We start from the raw sequence: 21723 nt of genomic DNA on the forward strand, positions 1-21723 counted from the left end.
ATATATTTTATCATAGAATCTTGTTATATTCTTAAAACTCACCACTGGAATAGGGCTTTCTTCCTTTTTCTTGATTGACAGATCTATTGGGAGTTCATCGGTTTGAGACTTCAGGGTCTTTTTGCTTGGTGTTGTCTTAGGTATTATACTTGGAGTAGAGCTCGCGGATGAGGACCTCACACTAAAATCCAACGGTGTGTCTTCCATGTCATGGTCGAGTGGCTCGGTCTTTATAACCATCGGAGACTGAGCACGACTACTATTCGGGGTCAAAATCAGTCGGGAATTCGAGTGAGCAACTGGTGGGTTAGACGATTCTTGACTTGTGTTGTCATCAGAGAGGGCGCCATCAGAACGGTCACTTCCTTCTCCAGGGAGTGGCTCGTGGATGAGAATATGCTGTTCAATGAGATTTTGTGAGATTTCCGTGTGCTGTTTTTGGATGTGGCGGATACAGTTTGCCTTCGTGGAGAAGCCAACATCACAGCGTGTACACTGGAATGGCTTCTGGCGACAGCTACTGTGTGACCTCAAATGGTGTTTCAGGGCGCGGAAGAACTTGAAGTCGACACCGCAGTACTTGCAGACTGTGTCCGGGGAGTGGAAGGAATCCATGGTAGAATTTTCGGAAACATATTTGTTGTATCCGATCGCCATCTCAATATCCTCCTTAATTATTTTACCATGCTTCTTCCTGTTAAAAAAATTCAGTAAAATCTTGATATATATTGACACCCAGTTTGACTTCATATGTACAGTAAAACCTTGATATCATGTTTCTGATGTCTTCTAAAACCCTGCTTGGCCTTAATTCATAAATAATTTTGCTTTACAAAGGAAAATAAGAGAAACCTGTAAAAAAAAACCCAATTTTTAAGCCATCATTTTTGTAAATGTTGCAACAAAAATAAGATAAATTTGCCTTAATAAATTGTCAAGAGAACTTAGAAAAGTTGGAATGCTTTGAGAGTTATAAAAATCAACCCTCCAAACGATCACGTTTACACACATGGACTTGGTAAGTTTTATTGATTTACGTTGTGGAAATTTTGTAGTTTTTACCTGACGTGTCGTTCACAGTTGGCCTTGGTAGTGAAGGCGAAGTCGCAGACACGACACTGGAAGGGGCGCTCGCCATTGTGTGTGCGGAGGTGCCGGATAAGAGTGCTCTTGTCGGCGCTGCTATAACTACACAGGTTACATTTGTACGGCGACAGACCTAAATGGGTACGGGTGTGACCTAGATAACAAATAAAAATCATATTATCAAAACAATATTCACAACTTCTTCATGCAGGTAATATTCACATTTTATATGTTGGATTCACATTTAATATACTGGATTCACATTTCATATACCGGATTCACATTTTATATGCCTGATTCACATTTCATAATCCATAATGTACACAATGTACAGTATTGTTCAATTCCCATATCTAAATTTCAAAGTGAATTTGTAAAACAATAAAACATATTTTATAACAATGTCTAAATCATAATCCTAACATTTAAATTTGACATATTACTTAAGCAATATAAGAAATTCTTCAAATTACCACAGAAAATCACCACCCCCCCCCCCCCCCTCCCAAAAAAAAAAAAAATAAAATAAAAATTTCTGTACAAAAATTCAAAAATTAATATATGAAATGAATATTTATTTTTTCTTTATAAAGCTCTATAACCTAACAAATTTTATTTATCCATCGTGAATTAATGTACCTGTGAAGACAATATATATATAGAGCTTAAGTGATAGGTCCATTTTAAAGACTTTAAGATACCGTGTTCAGCCATGCAGTTTAACAAGACGTACAGCTGTACATGCATGTTCTCACCATCATATTTTCAAAATAATGTGACATGCCTTTTTCAAAATGCTAAAAACAGATCACATCATTTTCTAAACTTAACAATATTTTTACACTTTCAAGCACCATGCAGAATTTTTACGATCACATTCTCAATATCAAATGAGCCACTCTTTTTCAAAATGCAATGGGTTACATTTTTTTCCCAAATGTTCGTTAATCAACATGCATGTTCAGCTTTAGATAACAAAGGTACAATATTGAGAAATCAAAAGTGAAAACTATATTCTTCAGAATAAATATGTTTGAAGCAAAAGGATTTTTTTTGGCTAAAATGGGAGGGAAAAAAAAAAAAAAAATACCAGAAAAAATTTGAAATCACCAAATACAGGAAGAGCATGGGAAACCAGTAGAGAGATACATGTATATATAGTATTGCATATAACTTAAACAAACTGGGGAAAAAATGAGACATGTCAGTTTTACAACACCGAACAAAAAAGACAAATCCTTTGAGGAAAACTTAAAAAAAAAAAAAAAAAAAATGGCTGACATTGTAAATGTATGTCACAAACTGCTTGAACATTCTATTTTTAGGATGTCAAGAAAAATGCATGACATGCACAAACATCAACCCCACCAGTGACACAAGAGTATGATGGACACAATGCATTGTTGTATAGTTACAGGAAAACGGGCAAGATTGACAGAGCGGCCATCGTCAGTGGTCCATACTTACTACGCGGCATGGCGAGGAGAGAAGAAGACAATGATATGTTGTGAACAGACTATGATGCAGTTTTGAAAGGTCAACGGTTAGGGTTAATTCAAGAAGGATAACTTGGAGGAATGATACAAGTATAGATAAATACAGAATTTCATAGTCATTAAGTAGCGACTTAAAAATATCATTTTCTAGTAAGGTTAAACCTACTATCTTCACAATGAATATACATTACAATATTTTGTAATAAAGGCATATTTTTTTTTTTTTTTTTCAGAATTTGTAAAAATTTTAAAAATATACCAAATCTCTTTGAGTATGATGACAGCTTTAAGCCTCATTTCATTATCAGAGTTAATTAAAGTGTTCTTACTTTTCAGAGCTCTGTAATTCGGGAAGACAAGGTCGCAGTATTTGCACGGGAAAGCAATCTTAGAATCATTGCTCGGCGAAGATGCACTGGTACCACTGCTGTTGCCTTCGCTGGGAGGTGGGGGTGTGGAAAGTGGACTAGAAGTTCCCTGATTGGCTAGATTGATCATGTGACTTGCACTCATCATGGCGGCCATTGTTGAGGGGAAGGACGGATGATTGTAATTCATGAGTGATGGCATGAATGCTGCCAGCTGAGATGGGTTGAGCAGACTAAGCTGTTCTAAACCAGCAACGTGACCTGGCAGACCAGCAAGAAGTCCTCCTGTGGCAGACGTCTGCAAAATCTTGGCGATGTTTGCAAAGTCATTTTCATTGTCGGCAGACTCTGTTTTCTTGGACGGATTAATTGGCGAGACAGTTGGTGAGAATATTTGTCCAAGTTTTGCGAAGTATTCATTGTTTTCTTTTCGTTCCAAAATTTTGAAGTTGTTGCCAGAGGAGATTGATTTCTGCTCCTTTTCCGTTACATCTAAAGACTCCACATTGGCAGTGAGCCCAAACGAAGCCAAAAAATCATGTTTACCGACTTCTTCAGATTTCGTGTCTTTCGGTGGTTTGCGACGATTTGATTGAGCAGGTTTCTGGGCATCTGTGAAAGCCTTGTCTGACATGTGTTTTATCATATGCATATGGAGTTCTTTAGTTGTCATATAGTCACACTCGCAGAGGGGACATTGAGACGTCTTGGCTCGACTGTGGGTGTTAAGATGCAGCTTCAATGCACCTTTGCATGGAAATGCTTTTGAGCATTCCTTGCAAACAAAATTGTGATAAACACTGCTTGACTTCCTCGCATTCTGCTCACACCACGACTTTGCGATCAGAGAAAACTTTTTGATGGAGAAGTCGACAAAGCTGAGATCGTAAAATCCTATAACGGCTGTGGTGGCTACCTGGACGTCCTCCTTACACTCTTCGCCTTCCTTCTCTGTTGCCTGCGCCTTTGCATGCACCAACGTCTTGTGTAGACTGAGGCTGCGCAGAGTGTGGAAGGTCATGTGACACAGGTTGCACTTGAGCGAGAAGTTGGGGTGGCTCTCGCGGATGTGATTCTCCAGACCATATTTACAGATGAATGCCTTGTTACAGACAGGGCAATGGAGCTGCTCAACTTCCTTGTCATCACCTTCAAATACCTACAAATCACAGACAGAGGTCATCACAAAGGTCAAAAACTTAAAGGTCATCACAAAGGTCAATATAAAGGTCATCACAAAGGTCAACATAAAGGTCACCATAAAAGGTCATCACAAAGGTCATAATAGAGGTTGACACAAACATCAAGTATTTTTTTCAAGACTTTTCAAGTTTTTAAATTATGAAATGTCAAAATCTAGCTTTCTGTTGTTAATTCACAAAGAAAAAAAAAGAAATACCAAAAAAACACCAAAATATTATAATTTAATTAGCAAAGGACAAAAATAGCTTATACCTATGTATAAAAAAAAATGTTTACCTCCATATCCTCAGGTTTTTCTGCAGGAGGAGAATCACTTCTTGGAACAGCTTGTTGACTGGATTGTGCTGTGTCGTTCTCTATCTTCACTCCCTCTTCAAACAATTTGTTACGCTTGAGCGAGGGCATTGACCATTCCCCAGGAGAAACGTTGATGAAGTTGAAAGATCTTTTTGTGCCCGGGGTTATAGGCATCTTTGGGGTCGATGTTTTATTAAACTGAAATCTAGTGTTGGAGGTGAGCTCTTTAGCAAGTTGAGGGGATCCCTGGATCAACTCATTTCCCAAAACCCGTGGAGACCCGGTCAATCCTCCGGCATGCTTGGGTGATGGTGCTGGCTCTATATGGATAAAACTGTTAAGTTTAGGTTTCCAAGATGGTGCTCGCTTCCTTTGAACCTTCATACCACCTGCATTCATCTCGCTTTCCTTTGTGTGGATGCGCATGTGTCTGTGCATGTTGCCATTTGTCGTAAATGACATGTTGCAGTATTTGCACCTAAAAGGTCGTTCACCTATAAAAAAAAAATTTTTAACAAGGTTTTAGTCAATTTTATAAAAATTCAATAACTGTATAATTGGATAAATCTAAATCAAATTTAACTGCTTCATGGAAAAGTCTATTTCATTACAGCACTGCTCTTTGTAAATTTAAGAGCTCAGTCTATTTATAGATGAAATAGTGAAATATGATTGTAGTCATTAAATTATTAAGTAAGAATATATTTGTTTCATTTTGGGGAAAGAACAGACTTTTCAGCTAGCAGATTTTCACAGTAAAACAGGATCCAAAACTGACCAGGAATTCCCCACCTTTCTTTAATTGATTACCAGGAATCATTCACTACCGTTACATTACAAACAAAAACATCCTGCTGTGTCTTAAAATCAGTAAAATCATCCACATCAGAGCCTCACTGTCAGGAGTGCAGTTTTTATTGAATTCTTGTATAGAGCATTAGATACAATCTTGACAGGTGCCCCGGGGAGATATTTCAAATGCGTTTCATCATAACGCCAAGTATTCAGTATCCATTATGACAGCTAAACACCCCCAGCAGCCGTCACGGACGTAACATGACGTAATAGACTACAAATTGCTCCAGACTAGGTAGGTGATAGGTGTTCTGGACAAATTACCTGTGGTAACACAGGTAAAATATTACCCAAGTTGATATACATGTACAGACTGTACCTTAGAAAGTATAAAACATCAAATTACAGGTAAATTGTATCATAGTTTGTATTATTACCTGAGTGGACAATATGTGTACCTTACTCAGGAAACAAAACAAAATTACAGGTAGATTTTATCATAGCTTGTATTATTACCCGAGTGGACAATATGTCCAGGTAAATTGTATAAAAGTTGAACTTTATAAATTACAGTGAAAATGTCAAATTTAGAATTACCTGATACAGGTAAACTTCATTAATTTACATACAGAAGTCTCTCTATATTATAAGACTTTAAAAAGGTCGCTATTTCATATTGACTTTTCAAATACAAGAGATCCCCAAAAATACATGTAATCCCTTTCCTGCAAATAACATTTTTCAACCCAAATCAGTTTTCCATATATGTAATTAAACTTCTGGTATTCCACATCAGACAGCAGTTTATATTTTATATGACTTATCACAAGATCATTAGCATAATTAAACCTCTTCATCTCATCTGGGAACAGCATGAACAAGGACTTTAAATTGACACCTGGAGTTTTGGATATCTTGAAAGACAGAACAAATCATTTCTAGCCAAAGGATAAACAAATTCAACATATTCTTTAAAAAATAAATTCAAAATAGACTGATACATCAGGCTATTTTCTCTGTGGTTAATGCATAAAATGTAAAAAAAATTCTAAGAAATTTCAAGAAAATCTTCGTGACTTACCTGAGTGGACCAACATGTGTCTGTCGAGGGAGCTCTGCGAACTAAGACTCTTTCCGCAGATTGTACAGGAATTTGACTGTGAGGCTGAGCCTGTGTTGGTGTTGTGAGTTCGGATGTGGACGGTTAACTCGTGGGATGAGGACAAGGTTTCGTTACAGATTGGACAGACATAGCGACTTTCACCAGTCTCGCTGGCTACAGGTAGGATCTGAAACAGACATGAGCAATGTAACTATCTCATAAATCTGTCTCTACAAAACATTTATGTCTGCACGGAGACTTTTCATCTTCAATCGGTCACACGGAGGAAGATCTCCAAATACATGTACGTTCATGTGAACCAGTCAGACTCATAAACAGATACAGGCCCAATAAATCATAGCCCATGAAAATAGTGTTAAACACAGGTACTAACCAGAGGATCTGGACACACTACAGGAAAAGTCACTTCGGCTAGTACACATCAACAGTATGCAGGACAGAAACATCCAATGCTTCTATCTAGAGATCACCTGTCCGTTTACAGATAAACACGGCCAGGTAAAACACAGGTATATGTCCATGATGTAGCAGTGCCGACTGACAGACCTGATGAAGAGTATCTGACTAGAGGCCTTGTCTGTGTTCGCGGTAGGACGAGGTTCACTGAACCACGTCCAGATATAACCTGAGGCATCAGCGTCCTATACAGGCATTCAGACCTGTCAATAAACTTCCATCAGTGCTCCATGGCTAGGAGCCCTTTTACCACCTTGCGACAGCAATAACTATCCGAACTGACTATCTCCATTCAGAGTCTGATTCATCAACTTGTCAGAAGATGAACTCGGCCATAATACCTATTAACTGGCAATGTGTTTTCTCTATTTTTCTCCATTACCATCATCTTGTACCTGTGTACATTTCCTGTTAAGGTAATCATGACAGCGGAGAATTTTTTTCCTTTAGATTTTCCCTCCTACATATATATATATATATATACATGTATTATTTCAGAACTATGACCACTTCGTTGTCCTGCCGACCTTTCCTTACTTAGTGATAAATACTTCCTGTTCTGAAACCCCAATTTGATTCATAGCTTTGATGAAGCTATGACTAAAAGTATTAGACCATATTATGACTATTTGGTGATAAGCATTCCAGTATTAGGCAAAACTTGTAACAAACATGAATTTAGTTTTCACAGTAAGAAAATAATATTATTTATATGATGTTATCTTATATAATAATGGATTTTAAAAATTCCTTTGAAGATTTTATCTATGATTTGTAATAATGAATTTCGATAAGAAATATATTGCCTGATATGATCCAAATTGTCGTAAAAGGGGGATTAATGAAAACGGAATGATTTTTAAGCAGCAAAGCTATGAAATTAACCAATTAATTAATTGTAATCTTTATTTATTTAATACAACAATTTCAAAACAGATCATAATTCAGCTAATATATAAATATTTATCTAATCCTCATTGGCCAGAATGGTTAGCATATGAAGGGGTCTTACGGTGGGAGGAAACCAGAGTACCCAGGGAAAACCCACATGGTCAGGCAGTTGACCCATACATTTCCATATCCAATATGAAAATATTAAATGGCCGCCTAGGTGAAAGGCAAGTTATAATGTGTGTCATCTGAGTCGACTACACATTAATTAATACAATGATATGATGAGCCATCGAGATGTCAAATTAATTAAGGTTGCAGATTTCTGGGAAATTGCATTCCACCTACAGCAACCAGCTTACATGTTTGATAAATTTAATATACTAGTTTGAATGACTCCAAAGTGTTATGATTACCAACTGATAAAACTAAAGTTGACTGTTTACTTTTCAACACAGTGGCCTTAAATTGGCTTATAGATCAATAGATTTATTAACACTATACATACATGTACAGTATATGAAAAACAACATTTTATATTAATTATTACAAACAGTTTCTGAAATAAACCTTCCAATGTATGCATGCAGTGCAATATATATATATATATAATACCAATTCCAATAGATTCTAATTTAAATAAATTATGAAAAAATAATAGTTTTTAAATTACCCTATTCTATTAACAAATATCATTGTCAAATTATTTAATTAAATTCGAGACTCATATACATAATATATATATTTTGTTTAATTTCTAAATTAAAGAAAAATATTTGAGTACAATTTAAATGTTATTATAATGAAATTAATTCAAAAAACTAAATCAACAATGTGATAAAAAAAAGCTAAGTTAAAGATTACAGAAAGTATAAAATAAAAATATTCCAACTAACCCCAGTCTGGACAACAACATGCAATCTCCATAGCCCCTTGTATCAAAGATCATAAATAATGTGTGCTTGTTATATAGGCCTACACTTCATCACAGCTATGAAATTATATATACAGTCAATATAAAATCATTGTACTAACTAATATACCAAGTGACCAGGGATACATGCTTATATACATATATACACACTGTACAAGTGCCCACCAGCTCACAGCAGCTGTAGCAACCCTGAATAAGAGGAAATTACAAATGTCCTCTTTCCTGTCATCACATGCTGTGAGGCTAGAGTGCATATATATTCTAATGCATGCATTATTAGGAAATTCAAATGAAACTCTCTATCAAATATTCTAGAAAAATCTACAGAAATAACTTGACACATCTTTCTAGCTAAACTATGGACAAATATCTAATCTACTTACAATAAAACCCTCTGACACAATCCAGTCTACCTAATGCATGCTGTGTGGTGTTGTCTGCATCTCTAATGATACATTTCAGCCTCAGGCATGCTGAGTGGAGGAAGGGAGGTAACTCTTACAAAATCTTGTGCTAATTGACCAATTAGTACACAATTATATTAACTAATTAAATCTTAAATAGATAAATTATTCATAAATTAATGTTGTTTATTTTTTGTTTTGGCAAGACATTGAAATATTTCCCCCCCCAACAAATTAAGCAAAGGAGATGATTCAAAGGAAGTAGAAAATTTTAATTATGGAAATATGGGGATTTTGAAGCATGCAGTATTACATAAGCAATAATATAAGGCAGTCGACAACAGTTAATGAATGTGGTTAGCATGTGTTAAGCAGTGCAATTAGTTAGTCCCCACCTTACCTGTACGTGTTAAACCGTCACCATTCATGCTCGACATGTGCTCAGCGTTTGCCCCAGGGTTTGACGGTATGATTACAAAAGGGTGTCAATATATATATATATACTATAGATAGCCATTTTCCATTTCTTATAATGGACAATAGCAATTTGCTAAACAGTACCTTGTTTTCAGTTTCATCGTCCTTGGGGCTTAAATCCTTCTCGCTACTTAAACAGTGGTTCTGAAATTAATTTTAGCCACGGTTGTATACTACTGGTATAAGACTATGAGCCACTCACAAAAGAAACACACATCATCCAATGCCTGTCTCTCGCCCTTTAGCGCATTGATCAACGGACATTAGATGCATTAATGAGTCATCGCTGCATATATGTATGTATAAATATTATAGATATAAATATAACATGTTTCTGTAATCGTATGTTTCACACCCAAATAAGGTATAAAAAAAAAAGTTTTTTCGGGACAAAATTTGAAATTTACACTAGTCTAAAAAAATGACTTTTTTTTTTTTTTTTAATTTTGGAACAAGAACCTAGAAATCATTTTACAATTCTATATCAAATTCAGTATTCATGGTAATGTAATACATATATACAGCTTTGAACAAGACGAAAGAGAAAAGCTAAGTTTTTTTATAACTTGATGGTAGTCAAATATTTCTAGATTTCCTAAAATCATTATCAAAATTGTATAATTTTTTGTTAATTCTGTGCATATAAATAAGGAAAATGATATTTTAAGTACTGAAATAGTTATTCTTTTAATGAGAAAGACATCATCAATATTTTTGTTCAAAACGATACATTTTTTTGACAAATTATTTTCATTATGAAATGACAATGAAATGCATGCATATATTTTTCAGTATGAGATATATCATTTCTGAACTTAATGAAGAAAATAGAGAGGTCAGAATGACACACATACTGATGAAGAAACCCGAGTCATTTCAACAGTTCAAACCATCAAGTTTTGTATTAAAATACAGATAAGTATAGAGAAGTTGGTTACCAAGGAAAAAAGAATTACTAGGGAGAGAAAGATGTTCTTTTTCACATCAAATCACACAGTGATATATATACTAAGGTGGTTTTTCAGAAACAAGTGCCATATGGAAACATTTTTAAGGGAAAATCACACAAATCGATTATTAGTTCAACATATGGAGATATCATATTAAAAACAGGAGGAAACCTAGCGCTTCCGATTTTTTCAGGTCTTGAGAATTTTTTTTGGGCCAGTATTAAGATGTTAAAATATGACTTACCCTGACTCCCCGGCGATGAGTCTTCGACGAGGAAATACTAGAACTGTAACCTCCGGGACTAAGCTGGTCCGAAGATGATATGGACGGAGTTCTGGATGTTGATAAATTTGAGTCGTCGTTGACGAGGGAAAGATGGTTGTCTGCAGACTGGTGATGGAGATCTGTTAGAGACTGACTAGAATGTACGTCTTCCTGACCTGCTACAGACTCAATGACCGAGGACAATTTGGCGCTCAGGTGAGGTCCTAGATCAGGTTGTGTTTCATCGAGATGGAGACCAGCTTGGTCTATGTTATCTTTCTCATCATCGTCATCTATTGCCTGCCTCGAGGTATCGACAACTAAGGGACCATATTCATCAAAGTCATCGGGGTCCTGAAACAGTTATGATGGAGTGCTGTAATCATTGCCGTATGATTGGGACAGGAAAATATAGTCTGTTTCATATTTCGTCTATTGTCATCAGATGCATAGCATTACTAAGGCAAGATGAATCTGCTTTTGACAAACGATATTCTTCCGACCACTGTTAACATGCAGGAAGGTTTAGCCTCAGGCTAAAAACCTACACACTCTGCTGTTTTACCTATACAAAATATGCACATAATGACTGCTTCAGGCTCTTCTTGGGAGAAAGGCCCGTCATCAGGATTCACAGGTACGCACAGGTAAAACTCAGGTAAACCCCAGGTAACGGTAAATGATCATATATATGCAAAAAAATGTTACACAGGTGATTAAACCTGATGCAGCACTGCAGCAACTTCACGCAAAATTTGCATATTACAATTTGCATTTAAAGAATTCAGTCAAAAAACAGATTTTTATTTTCTCATAATTTGTTCCAGGAGTCATAAAGCACGAACTGAATAAAAACTGGTTTACTCCAGTTTTGACAAAACACTGTTAAGGTTCGTTTTAATGGTTGGAGAAACTGATCCATCAATTTGAGTTTACAGTTAAGGCTTCATGTTGTTACTACAATATTATCTTTATTCCTAAAGAGTTCCACTGAAAACTTAAAACCTGTTAAAAACATCTTTTGTGATTAAAAATTTGCGTTTGGATTTTTTAAAAATATTTATTCTTTTTTTAAAATTAATATTCAGAGAAATGTGTTTCTCTGAATATTAACATTTGTTTTTTTTTATTTTCCTGTTATGGTATATATTTTACATTTAAGTATTAGATGTCAATATAATGAGGAAAAGATACTTTTGATAATTTTACTACATCCTGCTTCCAGATATGCTAATATATTCATAAATAAATTGAAATTAATAAGGTAGAATTTGGATTATGCAGGAAAAACAAAACAAAAACAAAATATAGCTGTAGATTTAAATGTACTGGGTATTTCTCAAATGTCATATTTTGACAATTCATTGCAATGATTCATCAAGTTAAAATTAATGGAATTGGGCTAGTCTTCGTCACGAACTGAACAAAAGAGGGAGAGTAATTATCTTGAATATCTATCTCCGGAACATATAGAATTATCACCGATGGCCGCAGTTTGCGGTCGTCATGGTGATGAAACACAGACTGTTCATTTAACAAAAAGGACCCCTATCAACCAATTATCTTATTTACTTGTGCCGTGAAATTGATGACAAATAAATAAAGAGGTGAATTATCAGAAATAATTGACGAGATCTCCATCTCGTCTACCTGTGATGACTCTGTGCCGGCATATGTGTAACGGTAGTACATTGTATGTGGTACTCGCGCGTATAATACCCGCCTTTCATTCACGCAGTCCACTCATTATGTTCAATAGCTGAACATACCACCAACTTCTGTTCAGGATTTTGTATTTATCCTTGGTAAATTAATCGGTGAAGAGTAGATTGTGGACCTTGGGTTTCAGTAATTACACTTCAGGTATCGGCTTGTCCATAATAAGTGATGTCAGACGTTTAAGGTGCAATCGGGTAATGTGCCTGGATGTAAAAAACTGCCACTACTGAAAGTCATGATGGATCAAATTTGTTTTTAAATATTTACTTAGGAACGGCTTACTTGTCATCATTATACATGCAAAAGGAAATGACCTTCTCAAGGATTCTTCTTTTAATGAGATAGACCACGATAGCTATATTGGTTGTCACAACTGTCTTTTACGAGTCTACCGGATCAATTTCTTTAATTATGATCTGACGATGGAATGGAGCTCAAGATCAAGTGCAATTTTTGCTGCTTGGGAAAATATAAAGAGCTTTATGTAACTGAGATCTAACATAACAGTTATATATATATATCAATTAAAATCAACATAGGACGATTCATCCGAGGCTCCTCTGACCCCTCTACCCCCATCAAGACACAGGAGGCACATATATTACCAATACATAAAGTCAACACTTGTATATTCAAAGATATTCTTTGCTAAAGTCAAATATGTTTTTAAAGAATATATTTCAGATGATTTAAGATTTTTCTATGCAATTTTGTCCCCATCTAAAATTTGAACAGTAATAATGAGGCACTGGTACCCGATATCCTAATGTTAACTGGTGATTATGAGACAATCATTTCCAAAGTACTCAGAAAACGTTGTGAAAAGATTATTTTAATTCATTTTTATGTTAAATCATGGATTTAATTTTTATCATTTTTTATAAATGGTACTTTTAATTTAACAGTAGATTTTCGTCTGAATGAACCTTAAAATTTTAGCAGGAATACCAGTTCAGACAGGCATGATTGAAGCAGAGATCTCCGTAATCTTTTTTCACGCATCATGAATTTTGTTAGAAATATTGCACCTTGCTTGATTGAAAGAAGAACAGTTTTATCTTATGCCTTATTAAACGATGGGTCCCGCCACCGATTAGGTATAACCTGAAATACACGGGATAGCTAACGGATGGTTTTGTTTCTGTGCATTGACAGCTATCAGGAAGCCGATCTTTGGCAAAGATTCTGAAATGATCTCAGCTACAAGCCCCGTGTATTATTTGTGTCCCTCGTGTCAATAGATACAGTCAGGTACCCGTAGACGGGATTTAATTAAAGTTCAAATTTAAGTTGATCTTGTGATGGATGGGACAGTTTCATGTACGTAGCCCTCTTGTGGCTTGTCTCAGCAATCTTAACGGGATCATCGGATTTGAACAATACGAAGAATCTCGTCCAACAAAACCACAGAGGCTTTAAAACAAGCCATTGTTCTAGGTACTTTGTTTAGTATGTCAAACCATCTCATGTACGACAGCATCACAGGAAAAATATTTAAAGAATTACTTGGAACTTAATCATTCAATTATTTGTATACATATTTTTTTTTTTTTTTTAATTTGAATTCTTTTGCAGGTCCTGATATTTTGAACACTAAATTATAACTGTCATAAACATTTTGATATATACTCTACATTTGCTGATTCTATTAACATTTAGCTAAGTTATTTCATACAATATTTTTCCTCTATAGGTAAAAATATACTGCCCATGTCTGGTAAGAAGCCCAAACCTGGTAATAAGCCCTTATCTGGTAATGACTCAATGCCTTGTAATAAGCCCATGTCTGGTAATAAGCCCATGTCTGGTAATAAGTCAATGTCTGGTAATAACACCATGCATGGCAGTAAGCCCATGCATGGTAATAAGCCGATGTCTGGTAATAAGCCCTTTTCTGGTAATAAACCCATTTCTGGTAAAGACCACATGCCTTGTAATAAGTTCATGCCTTGTAATAACCTAATGTCTGGTAATAAGCCCATGTCCGGTAATAAGTCCATGTCTTGTAATAAGTCCATCATGTCTATTGTCAGTTCAGTAGAAATTCCCACATATACTCTCAAATTGTCCGGCAACAAACAAACCCTCGACTTGAGTCAAAGTTGATGCCATGGTCGTCTGGGCTCATTACAGGATGAAAATGGTTCAAGGCCAGTCGGACTCATTTAAAAAGAAAACAAAAAAATAATTACCGAGTCCCGTTCGGTTTCCCCATTAAGCTGTATGTGGTCCGGAACGGACACCATTTTGTAGGAAATATTGGAAATGCTTTCATTATGGTCTGCCTCAATGTTGTCATCCAGAGCTGCAAGATATAAATAAACATAAGATAACATTAGAAACTTCAAACTTGTCATGACGCGAGATATTTTTACTGTAAATAAACAAACATTTTAAAAACTAAAGAAAACAAATTCAATTGCCCTGCATCCTCTGCAAAAGACTAACTATGTCTGATGTCTAATCCTATTGACTTTCTCTATGTCAATAAAATTTGTTGAAATTAAAAAAAAATGACAATGTATAGATAGAGTTATTACAACTTTGTTTTACCAGTAAATTGTTTATTTTTTTCGTTTTTAATTTTTTTCTTCAAAATATGGATTAAACTTTCAAATCTGCATGTAAGTGGTTTAATTGAAACCCCCTACATTTAGATATTTTTTTGGGGGGTTAATTGGATTTTAAGATGCAAGTCTCGGGTACAAAACTCAAAAACATTTAATCAAAATCTATAGATACAGATAATACTTAATGCAGAGATACAAATATTGACTCGGATGTCAATGGTCTCAAAAGTGCACAATTTACCTTTGATAAAAATGGATATTTTAATTATTCCAACACTAGACCACTACATAAATAACATTTTAATAATAAAACGTTTTGCTGATGTATAAAGCTTTGAAAGGTGAAAATGTAGTACTGCGCACAGTCAATCAGGGTTAGAAGGGATCGCCTTTGATCCATTTTACATGTGTAGTCGTGTTAAATTCATCTGTTGAGGACGCCACAGTTAGAGGATTCTCCAACGTCCTGACAGAAGCTTGTCAGTATAGAAAACTCTCCACCCAGTAATTATAACGGAGAACAGGACAAATATTTATCAGCGATGTATCCCGAACACCAGACCGACTCCTGCTGTCAATAAAACTCAAGTCCATTTTCATTTCATTGTGAAAAGTGTGTTTAGGAATAAAACAAGTTTCATGTTTGATGAGAGGAAAATATTTTCAAAAGTTGGAGAGTTTATTGAAAGCTTGACTAGGTGTATACACAGCGCTGCTGATATATCGGAGAAATGTACCCACTGCTGTGATCGGTCCATAGAGACCTCCGCACACAGGTACAATGGTATGTGGTCCATGTATGGTGACTGCATCGCCACGGTAACCTGCCATAGCATGTGTCAGTAGGAGGCATGCAGTCGTCACCATGATTGCCAAATATTATCAACCAGAAGATGAAGTAGTTAGTTTACATTTTTCTGTCTACCAATACTAAATATTTGTGATGGTTGTACTTCAAGTGTGTGTATGTGCCCATACCTGTCATTATCCAGGCACGGCCAGTTACCTGTATACAGAGATGCCAGCCGGATTTCTGACCACTTAGGTCCAGCCCTGCCAGACTTATAAATGTCTGATGACATTTGGTTAACCTGATCAGATATATCTGTGTTATGCCTTCTAGATTTTTCATCTTTTTAAAAAGAACAAAATCACAGGTGAAATATGTAAGGTAGCATATAACCTTAACTCTATCACAAATCACAGGTGAAATATGTAAGGTAGCATATAACCTTAACTCTATCACAAATAACAGGTGAAATATGTAAGGTAGCATATAACCTTAACTCTTATATCACAAATCACAGGTGTAATATGAAAGGTAACATACAGCCTTAAGTCTATAATAATTAAATCACAGGTTTAATGTAAAAGGAAGCATAAATATAACATCAATTCTAACAAAAAATACTGGTATACAGTGTATTTTGTAAAGGTGTTATACTTCCTTAAGAACTTATGCTACATTAAAAAAAAAGACTTCTTTCCTAAAGAGCTCTAATCTTATTAAGAAACATTCCCTAATCATGCAGTTTTAGGTTTATTCTATAAATTTATACTTCTTAAAGATACAAATTTGGTTTTAAAAATGTCCAGAAAATTAATTACACAGAAATTGATTTGAATGTAATATTGATTATTTCAAAGTCTGATTTAATTTTGACATGGCCAGGTAAGTCATACATATCACTGGCGTTGACAACAGGTGTAATTCATCCCATGGATGAGGATTGGAGACCAAAATACACCTGTTGTCCTATAGCCCTGATCTACCTGTGTTATCACCTGATCAGCCCTATGACGAAAAGCAGCAATCTGGTTTTATTACTTTACGATATATAGATGAGGCGGTTTGGAGGTCATTTCTTTGAGACTGCCATAGATTTTTCTGGCACTTTGGCTTTGTCCTTTATACAGCTGTCAATATTTCAAGGTAATTGATAAGGGGCCATAAAAGTAGCTGAAATAACTCAACATCCCCCTAAAGAACCCTATGATGACAAGTCAGAGTCATTTGCCAGGGGCATGTCAACCAAGTATATATACATGTAGGTGTGGTAGAAACTCGTTAACTCAGGTAAGAATATCGACAACAGGTGAAAGGTGATGAAACCCGTTATTTTCTGAAATCTTATTGACAAATCTTTGTAATAAATAAACACTAAGCAACATAGTACAATGCTCCATTGTCTAAAATAAAAAAAAAATGGTTTTAAATTATTTCTAATAATCTGTAAAATCTTCAATGTTAAATCATTATTACAACTTTTTTGTATTTTTTTTCCATCTTCAATTTGATGCATGACTATAAGTTTTTGTTACCTTGACGATGAATCATCTTGCTTTGAAAAAAAATTTTAAACTGATAAATTCCTCTATCATGACTGCTGTAATGTGCAAAACATTTGTGTGAATACAACATACATGGGTATCAATGACCGTGACTTATTTACCAATGAAAAGAGGCGGAAAAATTGAGTGATGCTCTCTAGAGATGGCGAAGCCGATTTAGAGCCGCATTGCATGACAAGAATAAATACAGGCGAGGAAAGAATAATCAAACAATGAGCCGGTGAGGAGAGCCATTGATAACCCCGAGACGCTATCGTGGCGAGGATCTGTACCGTGTGACTTGACCGCTAGTGTCGCAGTGATGATGAGAAAGATGCCAGATGATTGGAAGAGATAGTCGCGTAATCTTGTGTAGATGGAACACCGTGCCTTCCTGTGCTGGAATTAAGTGATACAGGTGTTATGGGTTTACCTGGGTGTACCTGCGTGGAACTGGTACAGGTGTCAGATCTAGTGTTACAAGTGTCTGTTCCTATTTCTTCATTCCCTCACTCATGCCCTGAACCCCTCAAAATTTGCCCACCCCCACCCAAAATCTTCCAAAAAGATTTTTCTATCCTTATTTGTTAATTTTTTTTCTTTAAAAAAAAATATATATAAGATACTTTTCTTTAATATTCCTTCAGTTTTTTTGTTCTCCCTCTAGAACAAATCTCCCTATTAATTCTAAAACACTTCTCCTAATATTCAAGATATAGCATTTTGACTCTCCCCTGCTCATTCTCTTCCTTCTCATATTTTGTCTGATCTTTCCCTTTTTTCTTCCTTCTTCCCTTCCTCATTTCCGGAAAAGATATCCTCAAGCATGATCCACCCTCTAGATTTCTTACTCCCCACCAATTTCTCCTTTTTATTTTTCCTTCCATCTTCATGTCTTCTTTCCCATACACAATGTCAACATTAGGCCTCTGTTAACGATTTTTATCCAATTAAATCTTGTTTTTTATTTTTCATTTTAAAACGCCATTGCTGCCACACCTGAACACACTGTGCCATTCATCTACAGGTGTGTCATAATTGTTCACAGCTCATCTTTCTTCATCAGTAACAGGAAAACTACACAGGTATTCTCTTAATTCACCTTTAACGACCACATAGCATCTTCTACCTGTACACAGGTATGGGATGGTAGCGAGAGATACAGATAAAGGAATGTCTATTTATAGCACAGTGATGAAGCATCCGCATCGTCCAGACACTTGTTTGTGTGAAAACTGGGATAGTATACACTGTCGAAACCACAATGAGACAGTCTGCCTTTCATAGTCTTTCTCCAGGGTAAAAATCAGCATCTATATATTTCTTATAAAAAAAATCCCCCGTATTGTTCAACCCATCACACAGGAGAGTTCTCCATGGTTTCTTTTGTCCGTTTTTATTATGTTTACAAGTGGTACGAACTGTACAGTCAAAGAGAGGCGGCCATTGTTGAAGAGGACGATATATTACGGTCCCTGTTGTACTGTCAGATACCGTTCTTTGACATCAATTATAAATTAAGTTATCCCTAATAAAACTTCTTTTTTAAATTGCTCTCCTTTATCATTTCCATCTTTAATTGTAAGCGTGTTTGACAATGAGCTGTATCTTGTCTCTTTGGCGACACCCCACTCAAGGCCGAGCTTTTACAACTGTCAAAATGGAGTATGCTTATCTAAACTGTGATCGGCATCCTATGTCATCGCATTGAAAACCACTTGAAAATACTTCAATTTCCACCCCCTACAAAGGCTGGGAGTTGGCAGGGCCTATTTCACTGTACTCAACAGTATACCTGGGCAGAGAAAACTATCGGTGTGTCAACCACCATTCTCTCAATTCATGTAAAGAAATATGACCAAATAAAGAAACTGATTCAGTCATTTACACATGGCCGTCTTGTGCCTCTTCCTTTCATGTACTTATCAGCCTACATTTGAAAAAAATTTGGGTGTTAAATTTCATACTGAACAATATTTGGTGATTCATTTCACTTAAGGTAACTTGTCACCGTGTTGAAATACATCACATAACAATCGGCCATTATGGATGGCCAGTCCGATATATGGTTACAACCTTGGGAATTTACCCCGGTACGTAAAATCACAACAATCTCCTCTGCATCTTGAAAGGTGATCGGTGAACCCGCTCCATCCGATGATGATGGTTTACGGGAGAATGAACAACTACAGTAAAGAGGAGTTCTCTGTGTTTGCCGCTGGAGCACGCAGATTTCCGCTTAATACAAATACACTATGTCACAAAAAAAAACAAAAAAAATACGGGCACAACGTTTGAAGCTGTTTGGATAGGAAAATAATCTATTTCTAACATCACCATAACAAAATGGAGTTAATTGGATCCAAAACAACCAACAGTGTTTAATTATTAAAAAACATTGGCAGGCCTTGAAATTCTGCATCATTTATGTTCGTACGACAAATTCATCAATTGAAACTGATCCTTTTATAATATTAGTTTTAATAAGCAAAGATGCTTTTAAAAAATGATTCCTATTCAATTTTGATTTAACATTAAATGTTTCTTTCACATGGCTGAAGGTGATGTATTAAGGTTACATGCAACCTTTACTCTTAAATTATCTCCCTTTGAATTGTTATCAGATAGTTCTGACTTACTAAAGTATCAATCGTGTTTATGTGTAACATTCAAATATTATCAATTCCTTTGTCAAAGATCTGTTCTGAAGTATATTCAACAGTTTAATGAAATTTATGATTTTCATTTAATTGAAAATTCCTCTCAGGATGAGGCTGAATAAAATTTCCCCATACAAGATGTGTATCATATATAAAGGACCGCCATCATTTACCGCTGTATAAAAACATGACAAATTTATTGCTGGAGAAACTGTCCCGTCAGAGGAGGACAGCCATTTCTCCATCAACCTCCAACTTCCTTCTCAGCCCATCATTTTCCAGAGCAGACTATAGTTGACCTTTGACCCTGTATGTTGTTCCTGAGATGCTGATGACAGCCTTTTTAGCTGCGACATGGACCCATGATTCATCACTCGCACTGCAGCCCATGATTGATGAGCTTACATCGTGTTCATGGCTGTATATGCAAATGAAGTCGGTATAGTGGACATATACATCATAAAATAGAAACAAAAAACAAGAGATGAATCTGTTCAGTACACCTGAGAGATTTTCACCTGTATGGTTACCTGCATTATCCCGACCTACAGATGCATAATCATACCATCTCTACCACCAAGTTTCATTTGCATCAGGAACAATGTTTGTATGATTTACGACAGGAAACTCTTCAGCTCATCATGTGCATCATTAGCACTGGTTGGTGACAATTAATTTATGCAAATGACACTAGTTACATAACTTTTCTGTAACACAAATCATTTCCCAAGATTACAATAAGTCCAGAAATTAAGAAAAAAATTACGAAATTTAAAAAAAAAAAATCAAGCTACCTTTTCAATGATCCTTAAAAATGGTTTTCTTATTTAAAGAATGCATGAATTCAATATTTAAGTGTTTAATTTTGGAATGAAGTGTAATCATTTCAGAAACATATGGATAATTAAAAAAAACATTCATAATTCATTAAGATGAACTCGACATATACGCGTTAGGACAGGAAATGGTCCAGTTATCATCCAATCGGTTATAGGCGACTCGTGAATCAAGGGAGATAACTCAAAATTTTCTGGGGAAAAAATGACACAAAATTGATGGATGGGCTAAAGGGAAAGGTAGTTATTACAAACGAGTCTCTGACCATAGTCCATCAGCTATCAGACAGCTGGCTGGACTGATTGATGTGACAGGGGCTGACCACTGTCCACAAACCTCTGACGCTGGTAGGTCAGACAGACATACACTGGACATATATATTACTGGCTTGACCTTTTGAACAGGGGAATTATTATTGTAGGAAGCTTAGGTGTCTTTGTAGTAATTTTTATGAGAAGCGTGAAGTATTGATGTACCATCATAAAAACAATGCATCGATTATTCATCTCTAACACATCCACTTCAATCAGTTAAAATATCCAAAAAACAATGTAAATATCATGTGAAGAATTTATTTCAATTCTTTATTAAAAAAATTAAGATGTAGAAATGATTATTCATTTTGTAAAAAAAATCTGTTTTCAAAGTCCTTTTCCTTCATAAAAAATTCTTTAAGTAGCTAATATAAATCCTAATTTCTTAACAATCAAAAATACTTCTTATCTATTTATGGTTTTGTTTTAAAATTATTTTATATTTTGAGTTTAGCTGAGGGTAGGGGCGATACTTTAAAGTCCTCTTTTCAAATAAATGCACATTTTTACTATTGCTTCCACTGAATCATACAATTGCATATTCATT

General features: G+C 35.5%; 1 protein-coding gene across 3 annotated transcripts in view; it reads right to left on the bottom strand.

Moving 5' to 3' along the window:
- LOC117338285 (ras-responsive element-binding protein 1-like) overlaps positions 1-21723 on the bottom strand; it is a 53488-nt gene that overhangs the window by 9392 nt on the left and 22373 nt on the right. Inside the window, exons 2-9 of one of the 3 annotated variants that reach the window (XM_033899571.1) lie at positions 14657-14769; positions 10725-11099; positions 9615-9674; positions 6327-6534; positions 4430-4944; positions 2912-4109; positions 1063-1240; positions 43-694 (exon numbers count right to left, since the gene is read on the bottom strand). In XM_033899571.1, the coding sequence (XP_033755462.1) occupies positions 43-694; positions 1063-1240; positions 2912-4109; positions 4430-4944; positions 6327-6534; positions 9615-9674; positions 10725-11099; positions 14657-14769 (3299 nt within the window). Of the gene's footprint in view, positions 1-42; positions 695-1062; positions 1241-2911; positions 4110-4429; positions 4945-6326; positions 6535-6741; positions 7065-9614; positions 9675-10724; positions 11100-14656; positions 14770-21723 lie in introns of those variants that run through there. The other 2 variants (XM_033899572.1, XM_033899573.1) reach the window with 2 other exon arrangements.

Source organism: Pecten maximus, chromosome 11 (assembly GCF_902652985.1).
Source record: "Pecten maximus chromosome 11, xPecMax1.1, whole genome shotgun sequence".
NCBI lineage: Eukaryota > Metazoa > Mollusca > Bivalvia > Pectinida > Pectinidae > Pecten > Pecten maximus.